General features: G+C 42.2%; 1 protein-coding gene across 7 annotated transcripts in view; it reads left to right on the top strand.

Moving 5' to 3' along the window:
• ppfibp2b (PPFIA binding protein 2b) overlaps positions 1–18666 on the top strand; it is a 79114-nt gene that overhangs the window by 34898 nt on the left and 25550 nt on the right. For 5 of the 7 annotated variants that reach the window (XM_041938222.1, XM_041938218.1, XM_041938216.1 and 2 more), the window contains 3 exons: positions 4159–4245; positions 6192–6305; positions 12187–12336. In XM_041938222.1, the coding sequence (XP_041794156.1) occupies positions 4159–4245; positions 6192–6305; positions 12187–12336 (351 nt within the window). Of the gene's footprint in view, positions 1–4158; positions 4246–5280; positions 5403–6191; positions 6306–11933; positions 12093–12186; positions 12337–18666 lie in introns of those variants that run through there. The other 2 variants (XM_041938220.1, XM_041938221.1) reach the window with 2 other exon arrangements.

Below are 18666 nucleotides of genomic sequence, written 5' to 3'. Positions count from 1 at the left end.
AAATCAATTGTTTTGGATGGAGAGGAATTGTATGATTATACAGTAGACTGTCCTGACAAAGCGACCACACTTTAACATGAGTTAGTGGGTTTAAGTAAAAGTGAAGGCTGGCTTTGAGGCAGCGTAACTAATATATGTGCTGCATATGTCCAGTAAAGTGACAGTTTTATTGAGCTTTATTTGTGAATCATTAAAAGTAGGTGCTGTCCTGCATGTTGTCATGCATTCATAGACAGTGGGATCATATACGACACTGTACGTCATCAGGAGTCCCACCCACTCGGCTGGCCAGAGCGGCCACAGCCTTCAAGAGACAAACATACTGCACTGTTATATAACTACAACCACAGCGCTGCCACTTGTCTTACATACAGGCTTCAGTATTTGGTCTTTATTCCCATCAGGCTTGGAAAAATAGCCACAGAAGTGATAATGTAAGGAACCAAACTCTGTCCTCAATCCACCAGGCGATGACAGACAGCACCAGACTGGCCTGGTCGTCCTTATTGGCCCCTTCAAGTGCAGTGTCACCTCCCTGAAATGGCCCTGCCTCGCTGCAGTCTGATGGGAATATCTGTGATTACAGCATGTTTCACATACTTCCTGACTTCTCCCACTGGAGTGACCAATCAAAAGGCATGCTGGAACAGTACTGTAAACCTAAATATTAGCAGTTAAGGCTCAGACTTTCAGACACAAGCTCTCAGTTTTTGAAACTTTTTGAAAAGTAAAGTCTTTTGATCCCACACTTCCCCTCTCTGCCCCCTTGTCTCTCTGTTTAGTTTACAGTATGTTAATCAGTTTAATTGGTCCATATGGTCATTGTCAGGTCTCCCGCTCTGTATACATCCTCTGAGCCCACTGACCTCAGCTGCAGACAGATCACGAAGGATTACGTGCTGATTTCAGGGTCTTTTGTCTGTGTTCTTAGACCGTCACAGAGAGATGTATGACTGACAAAGAACTAAGATCTTCTCATCTGTGTCCTTTCTTTTAAATGTGATATGGCCGTGAAAATGTTATTGGGGTACTAACCGTTGTACTCTCTGCTTTTGATCTAGCACTTCAATTTTTCCAACAATTTCTACTGACCTTGCTCTGCATGTACTGCACCATCAGATAAGAGTCTCAGCTAAAGGCCTTAAATGCAGGTGTTTACATTCTCCTCTTCAAAACCGGGTTATCGTCATGAAGGCAGGAAGGGCCTCTTATAAGCAAGTATTTCTGCACTTAGCACATATCTTAGGTTCCAGGCTTTTTGTATCCTCTTGGGAAGTGTCAGACTATTTCAAACTGTTTTGGCCATAGTTTAGACAGCTGTAGGGTGGACTGTAGATGTACATTCAAGCATTGATTACTATATAAACAAAATAATTTTCATGTGTCCCCATGAATCCTGATACAATCACCTTATGAAGTCCTTATTGCATACTTGTCAGTGAACAGTTGCTTATTTACACACCCAGCATTCACCCAACAACATTAGCATTCATTTGGAGTTGTTTTTATGGCCACCTGATGAATAAAAGCTCATTAATCACTCTTTTTTCAGTTCGTTTTTTTTGGTCTCCGCCAACTCCCTCTGGCTCTTTATCTGCTATGTGCTCCACTGTGTTCACCAGCTCACATCTAACTTTGCCTGTCTGCTGTTTGGTGCTGAAAAGGTAGTGCGTAGTAGGTTTGTCAGACCCTTCTTCCTGAAAACGCTGCTGGAAATGAGGTTGATGGGAGTGAAAGAGAGCACAAAAACAATGAGGTTGCAGGTCGTAAAACCAATGAGTTAAAACGCTCTGTAGAACTGAGAGCTACTGCAGAGCAGGCTGACGACTTCTCTGAGGGTTTGTCACAATGAGCGACAACTTTCACTATATACACAAGTCATTTTATCTGCTGTTAATGTGTGATTATTGATTGATGCAGCTTTAAATTTCAATTAGTCTGTTAAAATGTTCCTTAAATGTCTGCTTAAATGTTGTACCTAATGTCGTGCCTAACCCTAAGACTGAAAATAATAATTGTAATAATAATTGTAATAATATACCAATTTGGCTTTTGTTATAAGAAGAAGATCTTTTTATGCCCCAACCGACAACATTACGTTATCATGTGATGAATATCTCTATCAATCCTCTGTGCTCCTCTGGAAAAATAGTCTCTTAGTAGAGACAGCATGTTTCTACCTGGACATTATTCACCGGATCATACATGTCAGTATGGTGATAACTTCCATTTCACCAAAAAATACACTTAATACCTTCTTAAATCCCCTCAAAGTCTTTACTACATGTATTGTATGACTCTGGTCAGACATGGATGACTACAACTTGGCTGGTTGGTGGGGGCAGACAACCACAAGGCGGTAATTCTAGTTTGTCACATAGAATCATACTCTGTTAACACATCCCTGAGGACCAGTGGGCAGCCACTGTGCGGTGCCCGGGGACCGACTCCAGCTCCGAGCCAGTGCCTTGATCAAGGGCGCTGACAGGAGAATTGACCTGAAATACTTGTTTTGTTGGTGGGGGAAAGCAGAGCCCCCGGGAGAAAACCCACGCAAGCACGGGGAGGACATGCAGATTCCGTAGAGAAAAGCCCTGCCTCAGCCGGGAATCGAACCCAGACCTTCTATCCGTGAGGCAACAGTGCTGATAAGTTTGTCGTGATAATGACTCGGTGATGATAGAATGTGTCACATGCTGCATTTAGGAGCTTCTTATTAGTGTATTGGAAAACCACCTGTGATACAGTTTAATGTGAAAGAACTTTTTTGAGGCAAATCCACCATCCTTAGATATTTGTGCTCTAGTTTGTAGTTTGGTAGAGCTACAACGTTTCATGGCATCAGAATCAATCTTGATGAACATTGTTCAAATGAAGATGAGGATTTCTGACCATATGGCGTGTGAAGGGACTGTGGAGCTTTCCCTTTGTTGAGAGATGCGCAGAAACCATCACATTATCATGTCCATGCTTCATAGCTGGATAATAATGATTTCCTCCTTCTCAGCTTCCCTGTTAACAGCAGCAGCAGGCTGAGGAGTCAAGGAGTCAGCAGCCCTGGACACACACACACACACACACTCAAAGACAGGATAAGCTGACTCTTTAGAGAGAAATGGAAACTGTACTGACTACATCATTTAAGCCTAACAGCATATGAAATAGTTATGCTTGATTTTCAGTTTTACTTCCTGAGTTGCGGAACAGTGATCCTGCCATAACCTTAATAGCTACGGACCACAAAACTGGCAGAAGAGCGTTGACCAAAAGGAAAGATCTCTTTCACAGTGTTTGCATGAATACATATTAGCAAGCATTTCTATTTCTAGGCAGAGGCTGACACAGCTTTTTCTCTCGCTTGGCTGTGTGGCTGCTCGAAAAACAACCATACCTGTTTATTTCAGACATGTTTGTTTCAGCGTGCTCAGTGAAGGAAATGGTGCGATCCTGGAAATCACTTGACATTTATTCCTGTGGTAATTATGGACAGATGGGAGTCAGAGAAGTCAGATGATCTTTCATAACTCCTCATCAGGTGATTTGTAAAAAATATGTATTTGAACAGCAGCAGCTCTGTCAGCTCTTTGTGCAGGAGTCAGTCAGCAGTTTAGCTCAGAGCAGCAACACGAAGCAGGCATCAGTGGATCAGCATTTACATTAATACACTGCAAACATCTATAATACTCACAGCTTCCTCCTACAGCCACAGGCCAGAGAGGCTTAAAAGCTAGAGAACAAGATGTCATTCAGGTGTTGTTTGAAGCTCCAGACAGCAAAAATAGACCCTATAAAAGAAGCGTTCACTCACCCCCAGAAGTTTTCATGTTTGAATATTTTACAACCTGGAACCAATATTTATTAATTAAGACATATTGTGATTTAGTGTGGCTTTTTATCACATTAATCTACAGAAAGGCCCTTTAATATTAATGTGAAAACATATTGATTACATTGATAAAATACTTAATATATGCTTGTATAAGTTTTCTCCCCCTTTAATGGGGCACACCTAAATCATCAGTGGTACAGCCCATCCATAACGGAGTCACATCATACGTTAAATGGAGATTATCTGTGTGTAACCAAGAGGTTTCAGATCGAGCTAACTCAGTCAACGCTCAGGTGTTTTACCTGTTTTTTTCCTCTGCCTTTATCCAGGTGAACCTGTGTTCTCCAGCCAACAATGAAACCTACCAAGAACGACTGCTCCGCCTAGAGGGAGACAAGGAGTCTCTGGTGCTACAGGTCAGAACTCTGTGTGTGTGTGTGTGTGTGTGTGTGTGTGTCTGTGTGTGTGTGTGTGTGTGTCTGTGTGTGTGTGTGTGTGTGTGTGTACATGCTGGTAAATTGCATCAGTTTCTTCTGAGACTGCTCATGTTCACAGTTAGTTCCACTAAACTTTTGCTATAAGCTGACCCTGATCCTGAACTATGTGCTATAAACTTATTGGAGTCCCTGGTTCAATTCCGGTGAGGAACCCACGTTTCCTGTCGCTCTCTACCGTCACATTTCAAAATAAAAGCGAAAAAATGGCAAGAACAACAAAGACTTTTTTAATTGGAATTGAAATTTCAGCTCGTTTGTGTTTATTTGGACATAATTATTTGAATCCCTGCTTTGAGTAAATGAGCCAGGGATTTGTCTGGAAGGATTGCTGCCACACTGGAAAACAGCTTAGTTTCTAGACTTTAATCCTAGTGCTTCAGATATTTCGTGTTATTTCATAACAAAACATGCACAGACACTTTCAAACCGCCTGAGCATGTGTTTACTGACGACTTTTACAGTAACTATCAACATCGGCGCTTGTGTGGTAAAGCAGAAGATTGCATATCTCTGTACTATATGATGTCAACAGGCTCTCTCTGCCCTTAGATCACTTTAATAGCTGGTTCATGCAGCTGTGATCTTCTTGACATTCCTCCCACTTAAATCACAGTTTTCAAACTGCTCCTCAGGCTCTCTCCAGCCGTCTGCATGTGAGCGTTCGTTTCGTTCTGTGGGTAAGGTTATATGAGTGGATCTTTTTTAAATGTTGAGTTGGAAGTGCACCACCCACCTGGACGACTCTGGTTCATAAAGTCGTCTTAAATTCCGTATCTCATTTCTCGCCACCACCACTCACACACACACGCCTACTTGTTACACATTCCTCCTGTGAGACCTGCTTTGATTGGTTGATATACAAGGTGACTAGGGCTTATTTTTCCTGACAGACGATTTAACTGGCTGCTGACAGGCTGCCCCCTTCCAAGTTCTTTGCTTCACTTTCTCTTCACCTGCCTGTCCTTCAGGTGTCGTCTTGTTTCACACTCTGTGTTTAGTGGCTAACTTCCCTGTAGCTCAGTAGGGAACTTTCACCTGCATTTGTATGTGTAGCTCAGCAGCGGAGCACAGAGGAGGTAAGACTTTGTAGTCATATCAAAGCCATGTCTTAATAATGTTGTATAACATTTGTCAGGAAGTCAAATACATGTTTTCGGCGCTAAACCACACGGGATCTGGGCTGTAACTCATTCAGATACGCGTTCATTCATTTACTCACCTGTTCATGGTTCACCTACTGATTGCTAGGTAGCCCGGGCTGCCAGATCATTCACTCGTCTCCCGGCCTGCCCTTGTTTTCTTTGTACTCTGGATTTTGATACATGTTGAGCCAGAAACTTTGATTCTTTATTGCCGGAGCGCTGAGAGACGGGATGTGGCTGCAGGGTAAAAATCAGGGAAGCCGAAGTGACAGAGAAACAGCTGCTGTCAGAGGGTTTTGGCGTAGTGGAAGGGAACGGGAGAATTGTGGTGTGTGATGTTTGGCAGGAGGTGAGTGTGTTGTCAGGGAGATTATTGTAAATGTGCAACATGTTCCTGAGTGACAGACTGCTGAGTAAATGCGTGTGGTTATGGAGTTGAGGTATGCAAGGACGAATGTGTGTTTGTGTGAGTAATGAAAGAAGAGAAAGAGACTTGGGGATGTGGGTATGAAAATAATTTTCTATTTCTTGGTGTCTACCAGCAAAAAAGTCATAGCCCCTACACAACTGTGTGTGTTTTACTTGTTTTTGTGGGTATGTTTGTGCGTACAATGTGTGTATATGCAACTCTTTGTGACATGAGTGTGCGTCTTTTCCTGTGTCACGCCGATTCAGCTCTGTGTCTCAGTAGTGCTAACAGAGAATGAACGTGTTTCCCATTAGGTGAGCGTTCTGACCGACCAGGTGGAGGCGCAGGGAGAGAAGATCAGAGACCTAGAAAGTTCTCTGGAGGAACACCGGCAGAAACTGGCCTCCACAGAGGAAATGCTGCAGCAGGTAATGCACACACACACACATTCGAAAACAATATCTGTGACACAAGTCTGTAAACTGCGTTGCAATATGTTATAGGCTCTTTTCAAAAGTGTGACAGGGAATTTGTGAGTCTCCAGGCAGCTAATTACTGTTACTGTTAAATGCTGTTACTTCGTTATGTGTTGGAAGGCATTTTCGGTGCGGCACACTGGCTTCAAGTTCTCTGATTAATGGCATCCTGAGGAGACCAAATCACTTTGTATGTATCTTTTAGGTCTAACAAACACTGAAGTTTTTTCCTCATGAAGCATTTGTGATGCTGCTGTAACTTAAAGGTCCAACTGAACCTACAGTCATATCACTGATCATTCAGGTGATTCATTAAGTGTTCTCAAATTAGTGAATGGCAGCCTTATGGGATAAAATCAGGCTGAATCTGCAAAGTGTACACTTAGAGGACATGGAATAATAATTAAGATGGCATATTGCTCTTAATTGATTTTATTTTATTTGAATAAGTGTCTAGCCATCTCAAGTAATAGCATTAATAATTTTTGCCAGCTGTTAAACAGGACACACACATTAGAGGAGCGGTGCGATGAAGTTGGTACTGTACATGAATAAATAAAGGAGTGTTTCATTTAGAGAATTCCAGCTTGACTTTATACTGTCGACTTCCTCTGACTCATCACCTCTTCCATTACGTGTGGGTATTAGATTTTACAGGTCAAAGCTTGACATTACAGTGTGTTTCTTTAGTCATTACTAGATAAGACAACGTTTACTCTGAAAACAAACAGAGTTTGATGGTGACCTTTGGATGAAGGACCGTGGACGGTTCTGCAGCCACTGTTGTTTCATACTCTGTCAGTTTGAAGCACGACTATTGGCTTTGCATCACAGAGGCCCTAAAATGTTCTGTTTTTGGTTCGGTCAGTTGTTATTGGCCCTAGAGTAAAACGTTCCACTTGAGATAACAGAGGACAGAGATTCGCTTCAATCAGAGCCAAGAAATAAAGCATTCCTGATTAGGATACAGCAGCGTGATAGATGAGGCAAACTGAAAACCGAACACTGCTGTTTAGGTTTGTGTCTTTCAGTAGCCATCAGTACAAGCTTGTCTGAAAGGATTTTAGAGAGAATGACTCACCTGTCTGGATTAAAAACATCTGATGAATCTGCAAGTGCTGCCATAACAGATCAATCAACACCAATCAGGTGTTAAATCATTAAATTCAAACCTTTAATCCTGCTGTTCATCTTCACTTCATTCCAGACTGAACAACAAATATCGACATCTCTCTACAAAACTAACGACATTCCCATCATCCTCAGCTGATCTTTGTGTTTAGCGCTCATTCCAAAACATGCTGAATTAAGATGGTGACCATGGCAAACATATGTTAGCATTTTCATTTTTAGCATATTAGCATGCTGTAGCATGTTGCATGGCTGTGTACTCATAGTCTTGTTGTCAGGATCTTCAGGGACACACCTTTGCTACTTCACATAGGCAGTGTGAAGTAGCGAGAAACACTAAATGTCTGCAAGTAGTTCCTTTTTTCTTTTTTTTTTAAACATGACGTCATAAATACGGCAAACTCATGAGCTCTGCCAGGCTGGACACAACAAGACCACAGCTCTGTGCATCACAGAATCAACCCTCTGTTTCCACTCCACAACAGGCTCTTTGTCCTCGTTGTTGTCAAGCCTGAGGATAAAAAGGCCACAGCCTCAAAATAAATACCCCACAAGGGCTGTGACGTTTATCATCTTCATCCAGCTTGCTTTTACAATCCACTAATTTATGCTGTCTGCACTGAATCAAGAACAGTTATAGAAAAAGCTGCAGGAATCAACAGAGGCTCTTCCCTTTTTCTAAGGAGGGGAGTTCTCCTCTGTTTTTTCTCAGCTGCAGAGGATAAAAAGAATTTGTACCAACGCTGTGGTAAAATGGAAGCACTTTGCTCCACAGCTCTCAACAGTGTTAAGTCTGTTGTTTTTACAGTATGCAACATTTCAAACTGAGTGTAGATCTCAACCTGCCACTGCACCTGATCTTCTTTACAATCCTTCGTGACCTGTGTAGGTCTGGAGGTCTGATTGGATTTAACTGCACTGATCTACAGCTGTTGTCCTGGTTTGTGTGTGAGTGTGTGTGTGTGTAAAACACTGTCCCATTTCACAGTTAATGACTGCTGGTCAAAGCTAATGTGATACGGGATATTTGCTGAGATGGATGAAGGTGTGGACAAAGATAACGGTTGTCTGGCTTCTGGGTTTGTGTGCCTGTTGCATTGTATTGTGTCGTCTTTTACAGTATTTCTCATCTCCTCAATATATAATTAGAAGGTAAGTTTGAAGGATTTAAAGGTGACAACATGTCTGCGGCAGTACGTCCTCCATCTGTGTCACTTTGTTTAGTGTGTGTGTGTGTGTGTGTGTGTGTTTGAGTGAGAGAGAAGAGGAGAAGAGAAGAAGAGACAGCCATTTAACATAATGTGTCAGTGCTCCAGGGCTGCTGCTCGCTGTGGGAACCACAACTAATCTAATAAGAAATAGTCCTTAGTCAGCACACGCACACGCACACACACGCACACACACAGTACAATGTTCTCATGCTAGAGGGGATCCACCCACACATGTAGTCATACTGGGACTACGTGTCCTACTGTGCCTTTATTTAGACACAGAAATGACTGTACTGAGACATTTCCATGTATTTGGAATACACACACACACACATACACACACAACTTCAGTCAAGGGTCATTGTCTTTCTGGATGTCTTCACAGATAAAATTAATCGACTCTGCATCAGTCCCTAAATTTAGTCAACATAATTCTCATTAGCATTAAGTGTCTCGGCTGTACATCACTAACAACAGTTTTCGGTTTCCATCACTTCATTATGGTACAACATGGTACGACAGACATGAAGCCGTTAAGATGCCACAAATTAGGAGCATTTTAAGAAATTACTATATACAATATCTCTGTTTGCCTGTTGTTTGTCTGCTGGGTTTAATTAGTAAATGCAAAAGCTTTATGGCAGCTGACGCTTAAATCTCAGATGCACTGAACTTCTGGTACTCACTCTTTGAGCCACTATTCTGAGAAAAGTCTTCTGCTTGGGTTCAGTTTGATGTTTCTTTGTGGAGGTGGAACACCAAAGTAGCTTAATGTCTCTTGTTTTTTGGACATCTGCCGCAGTAGGTTACTGTGTTGTCAAATGTGTTGACAAGAAACGTGTGTAGATGAGAAATGTGCAGTTATGACCAGCGACAGATGCTGCCGTCTTCTTCTTCTGTTGAGTTTTATGGCAGTCTGCATCCCGAAATGTTGCATTACAGCCATCTGCTGGACTGTATCAGCTTCACGGTGCAAACTATTCACAAAGTCCACCCAAAGTGACCCCATTCATGACATTGTCCATTTTATAGCCCAGACCCCCACAACTGGATGTTGCGCATGTCTGATCTTTGTAGTGCATGCGTGCCATCATACCAGTTATGTGCAGTCCTGTACATAAAACGCTTTGCTTCTATTTTTTTTTTAGATTAACACTGGGTCAAATGATCACATGGAACATGAAAGGTGTTGCATGAAGTGACAAGCGACTCAGAACTTTACTGTTTCGGTTCATAGTTGGACTCCATCAGGTGGCCAGAAGCAGGACTCCAAATGAGTGCTGATGTTGCTCCGTATCTGCTGAATGTGTGAATATTTCATTATTGTGTCTACACCTGTTGCCCTTGTTAATAGACATGGTGCATCCCAGGTTAAAGGAAGCAATGGGTTTGGTGTTGGTGATCACAGTGCAACCCTGACTGCCTCCAACTACGTCCATTGCCCAGTCTTAATGAGGTACGGGTGTCAGGGTATAGTACTTAAGATGGGGGTCACAAGGGGTGTCTCAAATTGTGCAGGTTTCATTTTGAAAGTCCAGATGAGCTCTGTTGTGTGACTGTGTTGTGTTTCACACTGTTCAGTTTTGGAGAGGAGTGCAGCCTCTTTAAAGAGATCTATAAATGCTGTAGAGAGGATGATAATTTGTCACATGCTGCTGCTCATAACTGAGGGAAAGCAAATGTCAGGCAGCTGAGCCGTAGGCCACGACCACAGAGTTCTGATAAATTACTTCTAAAGACTGTGGCTTATCCAGCTGTAAGTGACGCTGGTGTTAGATTGCAAAGTGACAGTCAGCTGCCATAACTAAGCAGATTTTCTGTGTGTGTGTGTGTGTATGTGTGTGTATGTGGCTGCTGAGCTGGAGTGATTATGGGGTTTTAACTGTCTGGCTGTGGCGTTGACAGAATTTGTTTACCATGTGATCTTTTCATTTGGACGGTATGGTGTCCCTGTGTGGTCAAACAGAGTTGACTCTAATGTGTTTAACATGGCAACCAAATGTCCTTAAAAGGAAAAAGAAAGGTCATAAAATATTTATCAGCATGACTTAGTGTAGCACAAGTATGTATAAATATTCAATGATATTTTTAGGGATGGCTGTAAGAGCTGGTTGGTTGGTTGTTTCACCACCGCGTCAGTTTTTTCACAGACATTCGTTGTGCTCACACGATGTGACTTAATGACTTTCATGATTCTCTGATTTTTTTTCCTCTAGTGCAACTGTGAGGTTGATATTATAGTCCTCTGTGAAATGTGTTAATCACTGTTCTATCCACAACACTAATTGTGCTTGTGCACATGCTGACCATGGAAAACACTACCTGCTAAACACCAGCACATCCGTCATTTTGAGCGTGTTAGCACACTGATGTTAGCATTTAGCTCAAAGTATCGCTGTGCCTAAGTTGAGCCTCACAGAGCTGCTCGCGTCGCTGTAGACTCTTATTCTTGTTTGATGTTGCGCTGCATTTATAATAGAAATACATATGTCCTCATATCAAATTCAGGAAGCATGAACAAGTCAAATTTGGCTTTCTATGACATGCACACGAGGAGTATTTTTTGAATAAGGAGAACTGTTCAATGTTCACTTCAATGTCATTGTAAGATGTTCTTCTATAGATTTGCATTATTTTGGTGGAACACCTTCTCATGAGAGGTCAGTCTGGCTATAACAGACAAAAGCACCAACAATCGTCTTTGTTTTTCTTCTTTCATTTCTCCTTGTTAGAGTTTGAATACAGTGTGTAGGCAGGAAGGATAGAGGGAAATCTGAACCCGACCGTTATTACGATTTTACTTTTGTCTCGAAAATCATCTCCAAACTGCACTATTGCACAAGTCGTGTGTAAAGTTACAGTACATCCCTGTACTTAAGTCGGTCTGTTTGTTCATGACTCATTAAGTCCCCATTTTCTCAAGACCTGGTTCATCAAATCAGTTGGCAAACGGTCTGCAGGCTCATTTGTGTAAGACGATGGATGTCAGAGGCTTAAACAACAATCCAAGGCAACTAAAGGTCGAGTTTAGAGAAGGGGAAGTGGGATTAGAAGTAGTTAAGATGAGGAAACGAAATCAGTACAAACACACACACAATTGGCAAAGGGATGTGTGTGTTGGGTGAGTCAGAGAAAAAACACACTTCTTCATGCTCAGTTGAAGCATACACTCTGTCTGCCTCTCTCTTTTAGACACACTTTCTTTTGCTCTGTCCCATACCAAAGAAGCGCAGAGATATATTAATAGAGTCCCTAGCTCGCCTGTGTGTGTGTGAGTGTGTATATTTAGCTTTCTGGGGTCTGGGCCCCCAGCCTAGCCTGCTCTGTTAGTGTGGGAAGAACATTGCACGGAGTGGAGCAGCATACTGACTTCTCACCGCATTGATCTCAGATATCTGTGCGTGTTTGACGTCTTCTATAGGTGTGGTTAGTAAAAGCTGCTCATGTGCTGGTTTCGTCCAACTCAAAGTGTCTGTGTGTGTTTTATCCAGGAGCTGATGAGCAGGACCTCTCTGGAGACTCAGAAGCTGGATCTGATGGACGAGGTGTCGTACCTCAAACTGAAGCTGGTCAGCATGGAGGAGACCCAGACCAACGCACACCCACAGGATCCCGCGGATACAGAGCAGGACAAAGCCGAGGTATGGAAAAGGATTTCTGTGATCTCTGCTTAGCCTGAGTGAAGTTTCCACCCGTACTTCATATGCACATCAGTTTGATGCTGTATGCGGTGATGATAGAAGTTTTGTCATCAATCTGAGATTTTTGTATACTTTTTCTAACACTATTGTATGCTGAGAAAGAAGATTTTAAGCCGGGCCATCTATGGATGGGAATTACGGTCTATGCGTCAGTCCACCACTTAAAATATCATCTTCTTATTGCCTACATACTTAAGTGCTAATTAGCAAATCTAGTAAACATTATACCTGCTGAACATCAGCATGTTAGCATTGTCATTGTAAGCATGTTAACACAAATATTCAAACATGCTTTAGCCTTTGTTCCTGTGGTCCTGAGTGGGTACAACAACGGCACTAGCACAGTTAAGTCTAGTGGTTTAGTCTTCCAGCAAGACCTCCTTGGTGCCTTGGATGAAGTTACCCCACAAAAAAGCATAACTTTAAAGATGATGCAGATGTTTTTCCATTGAAACAAGCTTTATTCTGTTCCAAACATAAATGGCACTGAAAAAGAGATAGACATACGTCTGTGAGTTGAAGGACAACAATCAGATTCCATCAGGGCGTATTTGAGGATGTATGGGGCTGCCCGTTACTCTTGGACCTGCTGTATAAGCGTGTATGTCGTTGTTGTAAGTCTCTTCTCATTGTTTTCACTGTATCTGAGCCAAAGAGAGTAGTAACAACATTTACTGCTGGCTGCTGTGGTCACAGTAATCCACCACAACTCCAACCAAAATAAATGGTTTCCCAGACATGGAACTGATCCCATTAGGGTTTTTGGGAAGAGAGACGCAGATTAAGATGAGTTTTTTGTATACAGAACATGTATTTTTCTGTCTTACTTGTAAATTGATATCTTCAAGATAGCTTTTTTTTTTTTTACTGAAGTCTTACTTTAGTGCTGCCGTGGTGTTTTAAAGTTGTGCTTCTCAGAGGTTGCACAATGAACATTGTTCCTTTTTCGCTTGCATTTCATGTGTTGCTCTTTAATTTGTGTCCACAAAGTCATTGCTCACGCTAACATCTTCTATTTATTCCAAACAAATAAGCGTTGTTACTTCTGGAGTGAAATGCATCACTTCCTGTTTGGCAGAGGATATTTCTTGCAGGAAGGAGCTACAAGACACTGATTATCCAGCAAATGTTAAGTCTTTTGCCAATATTATGCAGAAAAATGCATATGTTTACTTGAAAAGTAATATGACTTGATGTACTGGAATACATGGAACAAATTCCTCTCAGCTCATATTCGTGTGAACTCACCTGTTGGCTCATGGCAGACGATGAGTGTGATTGGTGGAATGTGTGTTTGATGTGCACCGGGTCTGTTCACAGATCTGCTAACAGCCTCAGTGTTGTCAGCTGGTGAGAGGTGACAGCTAATTCACACAGAGCAGGGACTGTGTCAGAAAGCTAATTCCGTGCAATATCCACAAAGATGAATTACATAAAAAGCATCAATACATCCTGCACCAGAACGAAAACTAGAAATTATAGAACAAAGAAAGCTAAATTGCTACTTTCACTTATAGAGTATTTGTAGTGTCTGATGCTTTTTATGTAAACAAGAGTCCTATTATTGGGAAATAATGAATACAGTTCTAAATATACATCAATATCCATACCAATTTTCCTTAAAATCTATTCAAGCATAAACAAGCACCCAAAAAAGACCCAAAAAAATTCTGCAACTTTAATTCCCTGTTTGAACATGTTCAAACCATTTGGTACATTGGGCCACTGATAACATGACAAAAACAGTCTCAGCTTTCACTAGAAGTGCTGTTGTTGGCTCACATTTCCAAAACTGACATCTAAAGTTGCTACAGTTGGTGTTTTTCAGGTTTGGTTTTCCCTCTGAGGCAGTCAACAAGTCCTACACGTTGGGCTTTCCAGCAGCTCTTTGCCAGCACAAAGTGAAAATCGTCCAATAACATCCAAAGTCTACTCAGTTGATGAAGGGTTGTTCCAGCACCATGCTGCAATCAGATCTGTCACCCAATTAATAAACAGACAAATAGTGAAAACATGCTCAACAGCTAACTTCAGTGGCTGCAGTTATCATGAAATGTGTCTGGATGAGATTCAAGATTCAGTGTTGAGGCTCTGAAACAAGCCACAACACATCAAACGGTTGCTCCAGACAGTTTCAACAACACCCTGTAGACGGCCTGCCAGACAGACAGCTGACACCAAACTGTAAAGTCAACAATGCAGAAAATATCAAACTTAAAAAGTCATGCAAACATTTAGAGTGTTGACTTAAGTTGTCCCACAAAATTCAGTACTGTCTTTACTTTAAAGGCCCTGAAAAGATATTTCCTCACTCAGTCTTACTATAAGTGTTGGCTATTGTCTGTTTCTCAGTAGGAAAAAGTCACTCACAAATCTCTCACATCCACCTAGCAGACTTTAGCAACATTTGAATCAAGTCTGATGTGTCAATTGCTGTGTTGTCTGTTTATGTTGCCACTAAATTATACCTGATCAAACCACACCCACACAGTTCGGATAGAGCAGATTAGCTGAGTTTCTGAGATTTTTATTTTTATTTTTGAGCCACCGTTATCAGATTTTATGCTGCACATGACGTGAGTCTGCAAGTAGCAGGGCTCAGTGAAAGGAGTCAGTTGCTTTGCTGAGAAGCTGGAGGTGTGCAGCCTGTTGCCTTCAGCTCTTCATCGAACAGCCCACTGTGGCTGCTCCTTCTTGTTCCATTATTACCTGTAATATTTCACACTGATCCGCTGTCAAAAATGCTGAAAATGACAGTTGTCTTGTTTTGTAGACACATTTTGATGAATGATAGCGGTCAGTGCAAAGTTCACTGACAAGTGACTATAGGAGACAACAATTTTTACGTTTTTTCAGTATTGAATGAGAGCGCTCAGCCGCCCACCTCGAAACAGGCTGCAACATAATGCCTGCAGGCATTTACGCACCGTCAGTGAACGTCCACTAAAAGTGTTTGTTTCTGCCTCTGACAGGCTCATATTGTTATAATTAGTGCCTGACAACATTAGGAAAGGATCCCTACAGAGATACCTTCTTGTTAAAGAGTCATTTTGTTTAACCGGAAACAGTTGTGATGCTCTGCCCAAAGCCACCAGACTCCATTCACATAATTTTTTAAATTATTTTGTCATTGTAAAACACACTTCTTTCAAACATGACTGAAACAACATGTAACTCACCAAAAACTTCTTGGTTCATCTTTTCACTTTTTTGTGACTCCTGTCCGTCATTCAGTGCAGCCACAGCGCTGCTTGTTTTTTTCCACAGTCGAATATTAATTTTCACCTTTGAATGTATGGATTTTTTTACAATTTGTATATATAAATTTGTATTTAGAATATTAATTAGCCCTAACATGCATGCACATACACACACAGGTACGCACGCCACCCAAGTCTAGTTGAGCAGTCTTTGCTTGTCCTCACTATTTTCTTTGTGAAGGCTTTGTTCATTGTGGCAGCCAGCTGCTGCTCTCCACTGGCACCACGAGATACTGAAGCTGCTCTTGTGGTTTAGCTCAGTGTGTGTGTGTGTGTGTGTGTGTGTGTGCGCGTGTGTGCGTCTGTGCGCGCGTGTGTGTGCGTGTGTGTGTGTGTGTGTGTGTGTGTGTGGGGGGGGCTATCACAAGGCATCCAGCACCCATGGCCGTGCTTTGATTGAATAAACAGGATACAACGTTTTTGACACGCAGAGGCCCATGCTCTGCACACACACACGGATGGAGCGTGATAAGCATCAGCGGAAGTAGACAGAAAGGGAGAGGCGGTGAGGAGAGGGCACGACAAGAGAGGGAGCACCGAGGGCGGGGAGAAAAGGAAGAGAGGGCACAAGAGGGACAAGATGAGAGACAGTGACAGACAGATGGAAAGATAAGAAATGACAGGATGTACTGTGGAAATATTGCTTTCTGTCCTGCAAGGCCCACACACAAAGTGAGCATGCAGGACATTCACACTACAAATCCTGCAGGATGTAGTGTGATCTGACTCGTCTGGCAACATTTTCTGCCTCTGCAAAAGCTCTTGTGAAACAAGGAAAATTCTCTCAGCAGTTGATTTCAGACGGCAGAAGGCGCATTTGAAAATAAACTTGCATTTAGTAAGATCCTTAAATGTGTCGTTGTTTGATGCAAACAATCACCAGATTTCCACAGCTGGTTATTAATAAAGTTGATCTTATCTTACTTGTTGCTGTAGTGTTTTGGTACTGTGGTTCTAAGAGATCACTGATGAAATAAGCTTCTTGCTTTGTGGCTGTTATTTCTATAGGTTACAAACAGACTATGCTCATCAAAGTAATTACTGAGATGTGAGAACATGAGCTTGAGTCCATTTGGAGGTAAAGCTGGAATGATAATTCCTCATTGTACAGGAAAACTGTCCATGCAAAACTATGCAAAGTTATGATAATGGATGAACCAAACTGTGATGCATGTTTACAGTGGACATTTGGGATACTAGCTTAACCTTTTGCAGTCGCCCTCTCCACCAAATAAGATCATCGCTTGTTGAGCTTGAACTTATTGCCAATAAGAGTGATGGCCAAAATAAAGAAAACAATGCCCAAGTTTTAATAAAGTGGTACTATCCTTTGTGAAGACTATGAAGTGTGTCCAAATGTAGATAATGTGACTTTGATGTCAGTAGGCTTCATTCTACATATGTCTGTACACAATCTCATGGTAATACAACCAATATCTGTTGAGACGTTCAGGTCTGGACCGTAGTGGTGGACTGACCGACCAACCAACCAACCAACACTGCCATCCTTAAAGCCTCGCTGCTAGCATGGCTGAAAACTAAAAACACGACTGCTATCTTTCACTCTGTCAGGTGTTTTTCTTTGACATAAGTAAGTGTTGGCTGTGCGCACTTCTTTCATGGTCAGACTGTGACGGACATTAAATAATCACATGCACGGCTGAAGGGTCCTTCAGTGGTGGTTTGCTGAGGAGCAGCGCTCATGCATTTCCTTATGTCTGAGTCTCCAGGTGGTGCTGGGATCAGAAGGCTGCTCCCCTGAGCTTCAGGCTCCACCACCTAAATCCTGACACCAGTCCTGTTAAACATTGACAGGTTGATGCTTAGTTGTTGTAGTAATTAGATGCTGTGTCTGATCTTATACAGTACAAATGGACGGACACCCAAGTCCATCATATCCGATGTACGGCGGATGTGTTTTGCTTTGGTCACATTTCAGTTGCAACTGACACCAGCCTCGATTTTTGTCAGCAAAGTGTGTGCGTGTGTTTGTGGTTAGCAACAGCTGCGAGGCTCCGGTCGGCTGGCGGGAGGAATGGCGGGCATCCATTCTGAGCATTCCTGAGGGCCAAACACTTTCACCTCAGGAAACCACCCCAGCACCACACACAAACTCGCCGCTGCCCGGTCAACGCTCTGGATCACAGAAACAGCAGGTTTTCAGGAACAGGGTTTTGAAACCGGTCATCAGGCCTTTCTGTTTGTTTGTTTTTTGTGGTGACATTCTCTGGCTGTAGATGTGACAGAAGCCTCCATTTAAGGGCACTTTAAAAAAAGCTGCGTGCATTCTTCTGTCTACCCAAACGTCTGATGTTGTTCCTCTCTGTCTGCACTACCTCGGCCTTCTCTTCCTGTCTTGCTCTGTTGGTCTAAATTCTGAGTCACGGTCCTGTTTCAGGGTGGGGCTGTTATGTGGACATTTAAGAGCCTGTAATGGTCCACTGAAAGACATATCACGTCAGTGGGTGTGCTTTAGGGTATAAACTTTGCTGTACTTTTTAACAAAGTGAAATGTATTGATTAAAACAACACAACAGGAGGAGTGTGCGGCTGCCTGGTAGCTTTTTACCTGTAAAAAATGATGTGATAAACTCTAAGAGCTGTGGGATGTGAGTGGGGTGCTAAAACAAAGAGCGCCACCAAACAACATCTACAGAGCATCCAATAAACACTCATGTAGTTGTTTTAAGCTTGAGAAGTTTCTAGACATGATGTGCAGACATCGGAGTATTGGTCGTGCACATCCTCAGAAATGAGTTCTGTGCATCTGCAAGCTCCAGCTAAGTCTGTGAATGGTACTTCCATACTGGATATAAATTCTGTGGTTGAAGGTTTTGGAGCTTTTCACTGACTCCTGCAGCCTACCTCAGGGAATGGAAAGGCCGATACTTCATAATGATATGTTGACCCTTTTTTTCCTATTACATAAACACGCAACATTTAAAAAAAAATCTTAATACTGATCCCTTGAATTTGTTAACTCATCAACTCCCATATACGCTGATACAGA

Source organism: Chelmon rostratus, chromosome 6, assembly GCF_017976325.1.
Source record: "Chelmon rostratus isolate fCheRos1 chromosome 6, fCheRos1.pri, whole genome shotgun sequence".
NCBI lineage: Eukaryota > Metazoa > Chordata > Actinopteri > Chaetodontiformes > Chaetodontidae > Chelmon > Chelmon rostratus.
This window is presented reverse-complemented; position numbering and strand designations above follow the sequence as displayed.